This window comes from Pomacea canaliculata, linkage group LG3, assembly GCF_003073045.1.
Source record: "Pomacea canaliculata isolate SZHN2017 linkage group LG3, ASM307304v1, whole genome shotgun sequence".
In the NCBI taxonomy this organism is placed as follows: Eukaryota; Metazoa; Mollusca; class Gastropoda; order Architaenioglossa; family Ampullariidae; genus Pomacea; species Pomacea canaliculata.
The window spans coordinates 19989772-20002732 of NC_037592.1; the positions used below are offsets into that span (position 1 = coordinate 19989772).

The following is a 12961-nucleotide window of genomic DNA, read 5'->3' on the forward strand; positions in this document are numbered from 1 at the left end:
ACGCACTAACGCCGGGCTGTCGGGGTGCAGACCACCAGACGCCGGTCCCAATGCAGGGAGGCTGCTGAAATTCGTTGGGTCGCGGACGCGATGATAAATGGAGTCGACAAGGAGAATTATAAGAACTGTTTCCCTAAACGCACGGTCTGTTTCATCGTGCTTTTCGCCAGCTCAGAGCATCTACAAGCAAGGGATGCTAGCAGAGAAAATAAAAGAATTTGTCAACTGCAACATTGTGTTTTTTAAACATTGCGTTTGGCCTTCAGCTGGTACTTAAAAGGTCTCAATTTTCTTTTGTTGTTTTGTCTGCATTCCCAATTTTTCCCTTGGCTTATCTTTGTCTTTTTCGTTTCGAGCTTGTTGTGGCATCTCGGAACATGCTGTCTGGATGCCAGGCTCCATGTAGGCTGATGTTACAGATAGTTGGTTATTGACATTATCAATCCGTACTTCATTCTAGATATGCTGGAATGTCTGTGACATGCAGTTCTTTTTATCTAACAGTTAATTATAAGGTGAACACGTATGTCCCTTATTGCAACATTTCCTCTCTTTAGTGCATCGACTCGGCTTTATTACGGGTACACATAGTTTCATCAGATGACTATCCCTAGAAACCTTTTTTAGATTATTTCTGATTGGATGATGCATGCAAAAATCAAAAGTTAAAACATAAGATCATCAGGTACTACAAGCTTTACTGTAGTAGACACAGGTACATTGTACAATGGGTGCTCGAGATTATTTCCTCAAGGAAGACAGAACGCGGAATTTTATCGAAACAAAATGGCGTAAACTGTATTTCTCTCGAAGGCAATAAGAAAATACCAATATATTACCTACCGCTTGTCAGTGAATAGTACTGCGAGTAACCTTTGTTTCTGTTCTTGCTTCCTTTGAGAGAAACTCGGAAGCAAAAGTCCTTTATCGGTTTACACGATGATGCAATATCTGAGTCTTTGATTACTTGACACAGTTATACCATAAACACGTTTTGTGTTTTCCATTTCATTTTATGGCCATTGATTTATTCAATAACAATTTCCCTTTTTCTCTAGAATGACATACTGTTTCTTGTATGAGATTTCCGACCTAAGCTGTAGTCTTCCCTGGCCGCGTTTGTTCCTTAGTAATGCTGATTTCTCGACCTCGAGGCTATCACCCGAGCAATATTTCTAATCTGGCCCATTGCTTACAATCAGAGAGACGGTCTGCAGCCATCCTTCATTCACAGAAGCAATCAAAAGGAGAAATGGCAGAGACACTGGGTAGAATCTATTTCGCTGACAGGGGCAAGGAAAAGGGCAATCGTGCACCGGAAATTGGCCACTCACATCTAGTATTCTAGTGAGAAACACGAGATGGCGCACATCTAGTATCCTAGTGAGAAAAACAAGATTGTGGACATCTAGTATCCTATTGAGAGACAAAAGAGCTCTCTCATCTAGCATCCTGGTGAGAAACACCAAGTCACACACCTTAAGTATCCTCCTAGCTAGAAAAATCAGGGTTAATGATCACAATCACAACCGCCTTTCGTCTCGTGTAACCCGCATGCCTCCTGTCTCAGGAAACCAAGGAAGAATTAACAATATATTGTTTAAATATCTGGAATCGTCTCCTTAAACAGATAGTTATGGTAACCGCTAAAACACCCTTTGCAAGCAGTAGCCACTGAGGTACATCGTCTAGCCTGGTATCCGTAGGTAGGACCTACACAAGTAGTTAATATTACTCAAGCAATAGTTGTATTAATGCTGAAACGGTAATAAAGACAATGCTGACGACTATGATAATGATGACAAGGTGGTGCAGATATGTGGCGGTCCATGTCTGTGTACTCAGAGACATGGAGCAGGTCTGTGAATGAGGCTACAAACTTTAGAACTTTTATTTGCTTTGCATATCAATCCTAGAAAAAAACCTTCTTTCACTTTTTAGCTTTTTGTCTTTTATTGGCAGTCATTAGCGGTGCACATTTTTCCTTCCACTTTTGTGATATATATGCGAAAAGGAGAGCGCAGCCTTGCAACTAACCGGACATGATCAATGACAGTGGGCAAGTCTCGGGTAGTAGAAACAAAGCCAACGTTTGCGCATGCGTAGTCACGTGTCTCATTAGGCGCGCCTGTAACTATTTCTCTTTATAGCTTGTCAGCATTGGCCTCGTCTGCTTTTAATGCTATAAAATGTAAATACAATGTATTACATTCAGAAAGACTTAAGATTTTTACAACTGTATGTTAAGACCAGCTTGAAAGGACTGAGTCCTCCAGCGGTAGAAGAGTTGTGCGAGAGTATTTGTTTGTCGGGGTAGGCAGGGCCAAGCATCCTGAAAAAGGCTTTTACTTAGTTTGCGTACAGTCCCATCCTGTGATGAGGTTTTGCCCCTTAAGAAAATAGTCAAGAAAACATAAAATTTTAGAAAGTTCATACCCTTTCTTCACTTAAGTCACTTGTGCCTGTTGACTGCCGGATGGACAGAGAGTTTTCCCGGCATTGACCCAAGAAATTACATGTTGTTAAGTCAAGTGATATATCAAGATCAGCTACAGAGACTTGCTTGATTCTAGAGCATTCGTACACTGAAACTACACCAAGCATCCGTAGACCAAAATACACTGTGTCCTGTCTTTTTGCTAGAAGAAAAGTCTTTACAAGCGCAAGAAGAAAATGTATGCTGTCTTTTATTTACTTTCGGCAAGAAAACCATTTGCTTGTTATCCGTGCTGACAACGACAATTCTATTTCCATGTTTCTGGGCTCATCTTGTACTTTTTTGCTTCTTGACATTTTAATAGAGGTGGTACAAAAACGTAAAAGACAGGAACATTTGGTAACAGAGACTTATATTTGTTCGTCACTGTCCTGCTGTTGGTGTAAAATTCCAGTAAGTACATTAGAATGGAATGGGATGCTAGAAGTAAAGATTTGTGTAAAGTGAATTCCAGTATCATCAGCTCTGAGCACGTCTAGCTGAGATGGTGAAAATGGAAGACAGCACAGGTATGCCGCAGAAATGTTTGAGAAGATATCTGTCTTGTGACCTGTTCTTACTTAATGTCCTCACTTGTCCCTTGTGAACGAGCGAAATATCATTTTCGTTCAGTGTATAATAAAGGTCAGTCAGTCGTGGAGACTATATTGTTTTTCTCTTATTTCTGTGCTCCCTCCTTTAAAATAGGCCTGACTGAGAAGTTACACACGAGGGCTCTCAAAGCTACTGATACTTGCTATGCACGAGAATGTAAACATCTATCTTATTTGTGTATTTCACTACAGAAACATCTCATACAAATTTATGATCAGCGATGCTGAAGCTTTTTGTTAAAATCTGGATCTTCTACCAGTAAGCAAGATGTCTATTCGCAACGAATACTGTACTGTATATAGTATGTGTACCGTGTAAGTGTGCACTGTGTTTACAATGTATTGTATGTAGTATGTGCACCGTATAGTGTGTACAGTGTACTGTTTGTGCCATGTATTGTATGTAGTGTGTACTATGTAGTGTGTACAATGTACTATGCATAGCATGTATTACATGTATGTGTACTGTATGTATAATGAACTATTTTTAGTGTCTGTACCATGTACACTGTACTATTAAAATCCTTTAACCCAGCCATGACCGTTTCTTTTCTTGCCTGTTGATCTCCAGCAGAAGTACCGTTTCTTGCGGTTCACAATTTAGTCCAAATAACCGCAAATCGATTTCCAACCCGAGGTGTGTCGCCTCCTTCCTAGTGTAGCCTCACTGGTGGCGTAGGTTAGCTACTACTTACATTAGCACGAGCGAACAGAGTTCCTTTTCCTAACATTCAAAATTTTATTTCATAAAAAAGCTTTTGGGGGTCAGACTGATCAGAATGTGCTGTTATCCTTAATCCTGAAAGTGGTAAAGAACTTTATAAAAGACAAGCACTAAAATTCTGCTCATTATCTTTCGAAAAGCATACATCAGCCAGTTAACAAGTCAGTCAGGCAAACCATAAGCCAACCACTTCATTTACCTGCAAGCCGGACAGAGCTGATGCGGATAGCCGTTTAATCAAGCAAACAGAAAGTGGCTTATCTGAGAGCTTGTTCTACAAAGGATTCGAACTGAATTCCCAGGAAGAGTGGCCGTTTTTTATTTGTGTAGTAGGATGTCTGTAGTGTCTGTGCGCGGTTTGACATCAGTTGTTTTGCTGGCTGGCTGCAGTGCTTGCTCACAGTCAGTCTGTCGGGTCTGCTGGGCGCTCGCAGGGTGGGAGGCAATGGGGTGGGAGGCAATGGGGTGGGCAGATCGATGGCAACTGTTGCGATGGTGGACTGCTTAGTGCTGTATAGACAGTCTCTTCTCTCGACTGCGCGTCAACCCCAGTTAGTTCTCTGTCCCTATACCAGCGATTTCATAGCTCCTGATCGTGACTGGAATCTGCGAGACACAGGGCAAGAGAGTTTATATCATTAGCCTGTATGCTAGCTTGACGAGCGGTAGATAACTTACTCACTTGTCACTGTACAGTGATGCAGTAAGCGGTGCTGGCTTCCCAAGAGGAAGACATCCAGCCGAGTTTTACCTTCTAGACTGCCATTTCCGTCCTGATTCCATTTCCGGCCTTGACTACGGCACGTCCCTTTTAGTTTGGTCTGATATTTTCAACATTGCAAGATGCGAGTCCTGGCATTGTCCTTCTCCAGCACAAATCACACGGAGTCTTCTTGCAACGTTTCCCGCCTCCTGCTGCTGAATCAGTTGTATTCCTGAGACCCACCTCAAATCCCACACTTACAAATCAGAGCTGTTAGTTAATTAGCAAATGGTTAAAGAGGCGATAGTAGTAGGTATAATTAGCAAAATATATGTTATGAGTTTAAACACTGGTTGTGACTTTTAAGTACGGAACTCACAAGTTGTTTATACATGTGTTCTGATCACTTGTAAAGTCTTCAGTGGTCTCAAACAGGAGGCCAATAAACATCATTGTTGACAAAATCACATGAAAGCAGGATTAGAAAAACACACCATCGCTTTCTGCGTGAAGTGTTCTAAATGAGTTAGGTCTTAGGTATAATTATAGTCTGCATATAATAAGTTTTTTTCTAGCCATGATTAGCAATTGGAAACAATAACACTAGGGTAGGGAGAAAAGATTTGGAGAAGTATAAGGTGCCGAGTGGATCTTGCTGGTCGATAAGAGGCAAAATTAAACAATAGTATATGACCCCGACTTTTCTACTTCGGATGGCGGCAGCCAAAACATGTGATAACATAAAATACGATGTGGACTGGAGAGAGAGGGTAGCGGGCACATATAATACAAGGAACGAAGAGTGCAGCGTGGGTCAGGAGAAAGGATTAGACTGAAAATATCAGGAATGTGTGGTCCACATCATGGGCCATTCAGGACAGTAATGAAAAACATTAACTCTCCGTCTAAGGCAGTGCCTACAAGGCTAGAAACAGGATGAAAGGTAGATGGAGCAAACAACTATAAGTTGCTGGCAGTCAACACACTGTGAACTCTTTGTCTCCACTGAGCAGTCCGCAGCAGTGTATGTCTGGCAGTGACATGACATGCACAGGCACCCAAACAGCAAACGAAAACATAGACATATCACACAACCTCTTTTATATAATATACACATGCACTACATGCATTATATGTGAATGTGTTTATCCATAAGATTTTATGCAGAAATGATTTTTTTGTCCTTACAGGTGGATTTTGAGGGCTTGACTGGTCGAGTTTCATTCGACAGCAGAGGATACCGAAATAATTATAAACTTGACCTCTTCACTGTTACCATGGACATGGGACCGTTTAAGGTACTTTCTCTTTCTTGTTCGCCCTATTTAAGCTGGAAATTGCTTGCAGACATTTGTTTTCAGGCTTCATGAATGTAAACTTCGTAAAGAACATATTATTTACAATAGAGCTCGTACTCTACTAGTCAGTGGATCGGCGTCTTGTCTTATGAAAATAGCAATGGAGGATTTTATTTTATGTGTGTGTTGTGGTGTATCCCGGACGTTTTGTAACTAGTACTTCGCTTTGGAAACCCACACGGTCCATGTTACTTTGTCATTGGTGTTCAACGTGTGTGTCATGACAGAAACGATCGACCAAGTTACAAGACTTGTCCTACATCAAAAAGATAACATCAAACGCAGTGTGTAAGACGAGCTCTGATCCATCAGAAAATACTTGTAGTTAATCTGCACTAGAATATCTGAACGAAGAGACAGAATGGTTGTGAAGACTAGGTCGTACAGTACTTGATGACTAATGAACGCATTTTCATCCAACCTTTGAAAAACCAAACTAGACAGAGAGCTTCTCGTGACGGGAAATCGTGGATTTTGTGGTGTGACAGAATGTAGACAACACACATGTCAGGTGTGCCAGTGTGATCGTGAGTCTGGCACCGCGGATGTCGTGTGAACACAGACTGTGTACGCGGCGATTGGACACAAAGGGAAAGCAAAACGATAACAACTCCAGGCTGCAGCATCGCCATCTGATCGATAACTTCTCAAGGCTGGACAGATCAAACAGATACTCGAACTAAATGCAGTCACAATATCAGGGTTAAGGTACTATTGTAACTGAAGATCTCACCGATCGCCAGTACTTCTTTGGAAATAATACGGAGAAAGGAATGAAAGCTCATTTTAAAAGTGGTCAGCTGGCTGGTTATCACAGGGCCCTTTCCAAAACACCGGGAAATATATCCGCCTCTAGTTCTCTCTAGCATACTGGTAAACAAGACAGCACACCACTACAACTGCGACATGAGCAACGACGACAACAACAAAAACAAGGCACGGCCTGAAGGAGCATAAAAAGCAGTATCCTGACACTCCATATTAAAAAAACTGGCAAGAAATGAAAAAAAGTGACATATATAGAGATTCATCAGTGAACAGTGTGAGCTCTGTGACAGGTACTGAGTGACCCTCATTCTACTCACCTGCACAAGTACAGTTCCAGACATGCGTGCATCACATCAGTTAACAGTTTGGATACAAATCCTAATGTAAGTGTGTCTTAGACTGAGAGTAATGCGAACACTGGCGGATCGTGAACAGCAAACGTTCGTGTCTGGCGGTCGTTTAAAGTTTCTTAATATAAACTGAAGTTTTTTCAAAAAGTGTTTAACTCAGATAAATTTTACTTTGCGTTGGTGGGGGACAAATTCCAAACTGCATATTGCCAACAGAATTTCCTTATTGCATACTGTCACTATATTTGTGTGTGCGTGCGTGTACTGACTGTACTGTGATTGTATTTTTGCTGTTGTATGACTTATAGGAGCTTCCAACAAATACAAAATGCCTATCTCTGTTGTGGACAGAAATAGACAATAAAAACGTACTGTATGGTAGATAGTCATATTTACAATAGAGGTTTATTTTGTGTGTACGATCTACTTCTTTTGGTTCGCTGTGTTATAGCTTTCTTCATCATCTATATGCTATTTAAAAGTATTTTGTGGCAGTTTGTTCGCGTGTTTTGATACATTCTGAACTGCAGAAATCTTAAGAGTTTCCTTATTTTACTTACTTTTAAATGCATTCGCTTCCTACTTCTAACCGAAGAATGGACTACTGCTCATTGTTCCATTCAAATGTTGGCTCCATCCAGTCCGGCGAGTGGCACTCAGAGCTGGGACTAAGGAGGGACGAGAAGCTTGTTCCTCGACCATCGGCCAATGGGACACAGTCCAAGAGATTTCGCATCGTGACCAGCATATTGGTGAGTGTGTGCCAGGCCGCGGTGATGAGTTCTGTCCAGTCATAATGAATTCTCCACTAAAACTAGCAAATGAGCTGAGTACCCGTGCGCCTGGACAATGTGTGGAAGCTTATGAAGAAAAAGCTCGGGAAAAACCGAAGACAATTTTATTAATGCGTCCATTCAATGTCCCACGCCCAGGCAAACAGGCAAACAAACAAACAAACAAACAAACAAACAAACAAACAAAAACAAACAAACAAACAAACAAACAAACAAACAAACAAAGGGCACACACATATAAAAAACAAGCGACAATCACTATCCAAAAGAGGCAAAACAAAAGCATACACACATGCATTCTTATGAGGGTTTATGCACCGACACACACAGATATGCATGCACACACGCGCACGCATGAAAAATCAAACGAAGACGCCATATTTGCATGCACTACACTTCGTCTCTGTTCCTTCTCTGACCATATTGTCTTTCTGGTCACTTAAACATCACAGTAGGAGTGAGAGAGGGAAACGGTTGGTGCCTATAGAGGTTAGTAATGTACAAATAGAAAAAACAGTGCGCACGGAACAGCTGCAAAGTGCGACCACAGAAAAAGAAGCAGTTGAAGCTAGAGTAGGGTTTGTCTGAGCAAGGATGCCTCGTGAGTGTTTTAATACAAACCTATCGGTCAGACCTTCGATTAAAAGGATTAGAGAGATTAGAATGCGACAGAATAATTTAAATGCCAAAGACAAGATGATCATTTGTCGTGTTGTATTTTTTAGAACTATAGAAATGAGTGTCCCTTTATCTCAACAATCACTAATCCCTGCCTCGTTTTCAGACGAAACCGTTTTTGATGATGAGGCAAGCTCCAGGGAGTATGGGACTTCCTCTCGCAGGAAACGATAGATTCGAAGGTAAGATTTCTCTGGAAACATTATATTTGTTGTTTTAAATTCTGTATGTGTGTGTCTGTTTAATAGCATTGACAGTTTACTGTTTGTTTATCTTTTAGGATCAAATTTAAAAGCCAATGTTGTTGGCTTTTATGTCCAGCGCACTGGTCAGACAGAGTGGTTTCACATTGCTTACCTAGGACAGCAGGCAAAAATCTGTACCAATCGTTGTGAACTGTTTCAAATAACAAGTAAACTATATAATCTTTTAACCAAAGAAATAATTTTAATGTGTTTTTTTTAAATTTTGACTTTGAACGTTTTCTCTAAGGCGAAAGAACAAAAAAGAGATTTCACTACTGATATTGTCTTCATGCGGTTGCTAGTTTGTTGAGATACTATCTCTTTCTTGCTCTGTCTGTGGTCATGTATAACCTACAGTGTCGAGCTTCAACAATGGGAACAGAAGCCAGAGGTGAAATCCTGAAGTCATATGTTTGGTTTATTCCTGTCATCGGTGACACCCAGTAGCAAGTAAAATATTCAGCACGAGTGAGTTAGAACATTTAGCAGCAACAAACAAAATGGACGTGCGACGATCGTGCGAGGATCATCTGGGACAAGGATTTAACCAATTTTCTGAACAGCTGGGCCACTATTCAGAAGCTTGTCACCTATATAATATACACCCTTTCAATGTATCTTTAAAAATTTCTCTCTCACTCTTTCTGTTAGATTATTTAGCACGAACAATTCACAACACGCACACGCACGCACAGAGAGAAAGAGTCAAAGGAAAAGACTAAAGAAATGTTTCTTTTCATCTGCAGCTGAGAGCGGAACTCTGTTTTGTGAATCCAGCTTTTATGCCATGTTATAATGAACATTGACATTTAAGAAGGAGTTATCTGACAGAAGCTAATTTCTATTTAAATTGTACATGCCTTCACTCCAAAGCCGAAATGTCAAGATAGTCTCAAGAAGGAGGATGAAAAAAGCGAAAGATGTGCATGTTTATGTATACAGTGAATATAGGATCTGCCACAGCAACACGAAACCCATCACGATATCATTGAAGACACGGACTTTGCTTTCACCTCAATCATCTCGCGTTCCCCGAGCTTGGCAGGCATTTTGGCTTCCCCGAAATACTGGGGCTTTGCTAGCTCCTTGCTCGCAGATAAATCTGACGGTGCAAAGCAGTGGAATATTTCATAAGCTTTTACACATTGTAGACGGCCAAATCGAAGTGGCTGGCATCTCGTGTAGAAGCCATCGACAGATGGACGTGCATGTGCGAGCCGTAGATACTGTCTACTCGCCATTAACAGGACCACCAGCTTCCAGCCAGCAGCGGTTAGTTCTGTTAAGTCTGTGTCATTGTGGTCTCTCCACAGCTTAGTGAGATACCCCACAAAACCCTGACTATAGAACGCAAACACAATTGACTTTTCGCTAAATCTTAGTCTTGGCTGTGAATTTTCATTCAGCACTTAGGTGTAATCTTTCTTCTTGTGTTCCTAAAGAGTACAGTTTGCAAGATTCATTGTGGATTACAAGAATAAGCTGCATCCTGTGTGTCATCAAGCTCGGGCGTTGGATGTCTTGCTTGTGTTTGTTGAAAACATCGATCTGTTTGTATGTTCTTCCGCTGTGTTAGGGTATAAATCACTAAAAATGATTTGCATGGAAGGCTAGCCTGAGTCAAACAAAAATAATTGAAATAACCCCTAGAGGTTAACATAACCTTGTCACAAGTTTGTTTCAAAAGTAAGATGATTTTTTATTACTATTTTTGGAAATATACATTGTGGATTGATGTGAATTCTTATTTCTGGCGACATAAAGGAGAGCAGCCAGTGCCAGAACTTCGATCCTATGCTAATGATGCGTTGCCAGAACAGGCACTCTGCTTCTCTTACATCAGGCAAATAAGGTCCTGATTAACATCTTTCACAACAGCCTGCTTCTCTCAGCCTGGCGAATAAGGCCCCGACTAACATCTTTCAAAACGATCATGACGACTCTCAAAATGCATGTATCTTATTAAGCAAACAGTGACAGTTATTCCATTGGGAAACTACAATCTTGTCATGAACTACAACAAGCCATTTGGGAAGGTAGTATTTTGTAGTGAACTGAGGCCAGTTATTTAAAAAAAATGTTTTGGATTTTTGTGGACCTTAGGCATTAGATGAAACATCGCATTACATCTCTGCACAAAGAAACAGTGTCTCATCCATTTTTCCTGTCAGTGTCCCTACTTCTTGCATTAAAGAATTAGTAGTCAAGTCTTTGAGGTGGATTGACATTTGATGTACTAAACAAAGTATAATAACTATCTAATAGAAGTAATAGCTATCTGATACAACTAGCCTTGTAGAACTCGAGTAGCCTGACGACTCGAGGGTGATCGTTGACTGAAACAAGGGACCTAAGCGCTGCAGGTGTAAATAGTAGTTTCTCTGGAAAGAGTTCCAGTTTCTATGGCCAAGGTATAGAATGCTGATGACACTCAGGTTGTCTATAATGTGAAATGATAAAGTATCCTTTCATTTATTACCTCAGCGAACTTAAGCTATTTTGCAGACCACAGTGGCATCTGCGGGAGAATAACTAACGACTGGTATCAAATGAAAAAAAAAAAGACGATTGCTCCATTTACATGTTTGTTTTTGCGCAAATGTGCTCGGCCGGAACACCTGCTCCATCCTCAAACTGATTTGGGTTGACATTTGCGTAGACAAGACATTTCGAGTGAAATCGCGAATGATATAGCTAGAGATAGATAAAGTGCGAGAACACATGTGAAAGAAAGAGGGCGAGATCTCAGTGTAAGGAGAGGGGAGATAGGAATGGTGGAGCGGCAAAGGAGGTCATCAGTATGGTCCGAATGAAAGCAAAGCGAAAGCTGGGAGGCTGAGTTTGATAATCATGGCTTCTTGTAGTTTTCTATAAAGCACCGATGTCTGTTCCACCTGACATCACACTCACACACATTCTCTGATGTTTTTCTGGAGAAATCCTCAAGGAACAGAGGCAAAAGAATACACGCATGTTTGCACAGAGGAACGTGTCTGATTCATCTCAATCGAGAATTAAAGAAGAGATTTATTTTTTATTCAATATAATAAAATAAGCTAAAATAATACATAACTACATGACTCGCTCTCTCAACGGCGTTTGAGGGTCTGAGACCAGAGTCTGGTTTATTACAGTGGTGTGGTTTATGGTGTTTTTATCTGGTTATCAATCACACTGGAGTGCCAGACTACCATAGGCGCGCGCCGCCTCCTCATCACATTTCGGACCTTGATTTGGAGAGAAGCACGGTATCTTCTCGTCAGATCTGATGCAGTCCCATGAGGACCTTCAAAGGAAACACAGAATATCCATATCAAGTTCGATAGAAGGCAAGTGAAGGGTCTTAGAGCCTGTGACCTCTGTACTTCAGGTCTGAGGCTGAAAGTTTCAACTGCACTTGAAATCTGCGCAAGGAAAGGCTCAGTCATTGCCGAGGTCTAATCATTCAAACATTGTGTACATTTCATAACATTAGAAAAAGCTTGTAACAATGAACCATTAACATTATTACAATTTTCTTTTTAATGATCAATTATTTCAGAAATGTTTTCGAGTAAGGAGCGCGAGCTTGAGAGGACTCATGGTCTGTAACTCTACCTGACGACCACCAGTCTCAGGTGCAAGGAGAGCCCGTTAGCTAGAGACTACTATTCCACCACCTGTCTACTTCATGCATTTAGCTGTCCATGTGATCACTAAACTAAGAAACCTTCAGTAAATTTTTTTTCAGTCCTGCCTGACTTCGCTTAATAATCAAATTCGTACTTCTCAAAGTATAAAAATATCAACATGTCCGATCAAAACAAGCGCTAACTAATAAAAAGTTTTCCTTGGATTTCGACTGACATTAAATATTTATTACTTGTTGTTAAATATATAAAACAAATTATCGATCTTTGTGCTGGCCTTGGCTTCGAAACAGTGTCGACATGTACAGTTATCCCTGTACTTCTGGTAGGGCTTGAAGAAAGTAAGAAAAAGCAGATATGTGGATATGAAAATTATTATTTTTTTTTCGAATAGACATGTCACACAAAAATATACATAAGCACTAGTTGTCGACCTTTAGCTCTTGTAAAACCTGCGGTTTATTGTTACCACATAAGTTCCCTCCCTGGGGTCCCTCTCATTGCCATCTGTCGTGTTTTTGGTGACGTGTCCTCATTGTCGGAGACTTGTCAGGTGTGATGATAGGGGTAGGGGCAGCGGGTGGAGATCACTTGTTGGGTTAGAGTAGAAAAAGCTTCCATC

At 40.8% G+C, this 12961-nt stretch overlaps 1 protein-coding gene across 1 annotated transcript in view; it reads left to right on the plus strand.

The window, feature by feature from the left end:
• The window catches only part of LOC112559484 (glutamate receptor-like), a 62163-nt gene that overhangs the window by 34138 nt on the left and 15064 nt on the right, over positions 1-12961 (plus strand). Inside the window, 3 exon segments of the mRNA XM_025230778.1 lie at positions 5708-5815; positions 7635-7745; positions 8572-8647. Of these exon segments, the coding sequence (XP_025086563.1) occupies positions 5708-5815; positions 7635-7745; positions 8572-8647 (295 nt within the window).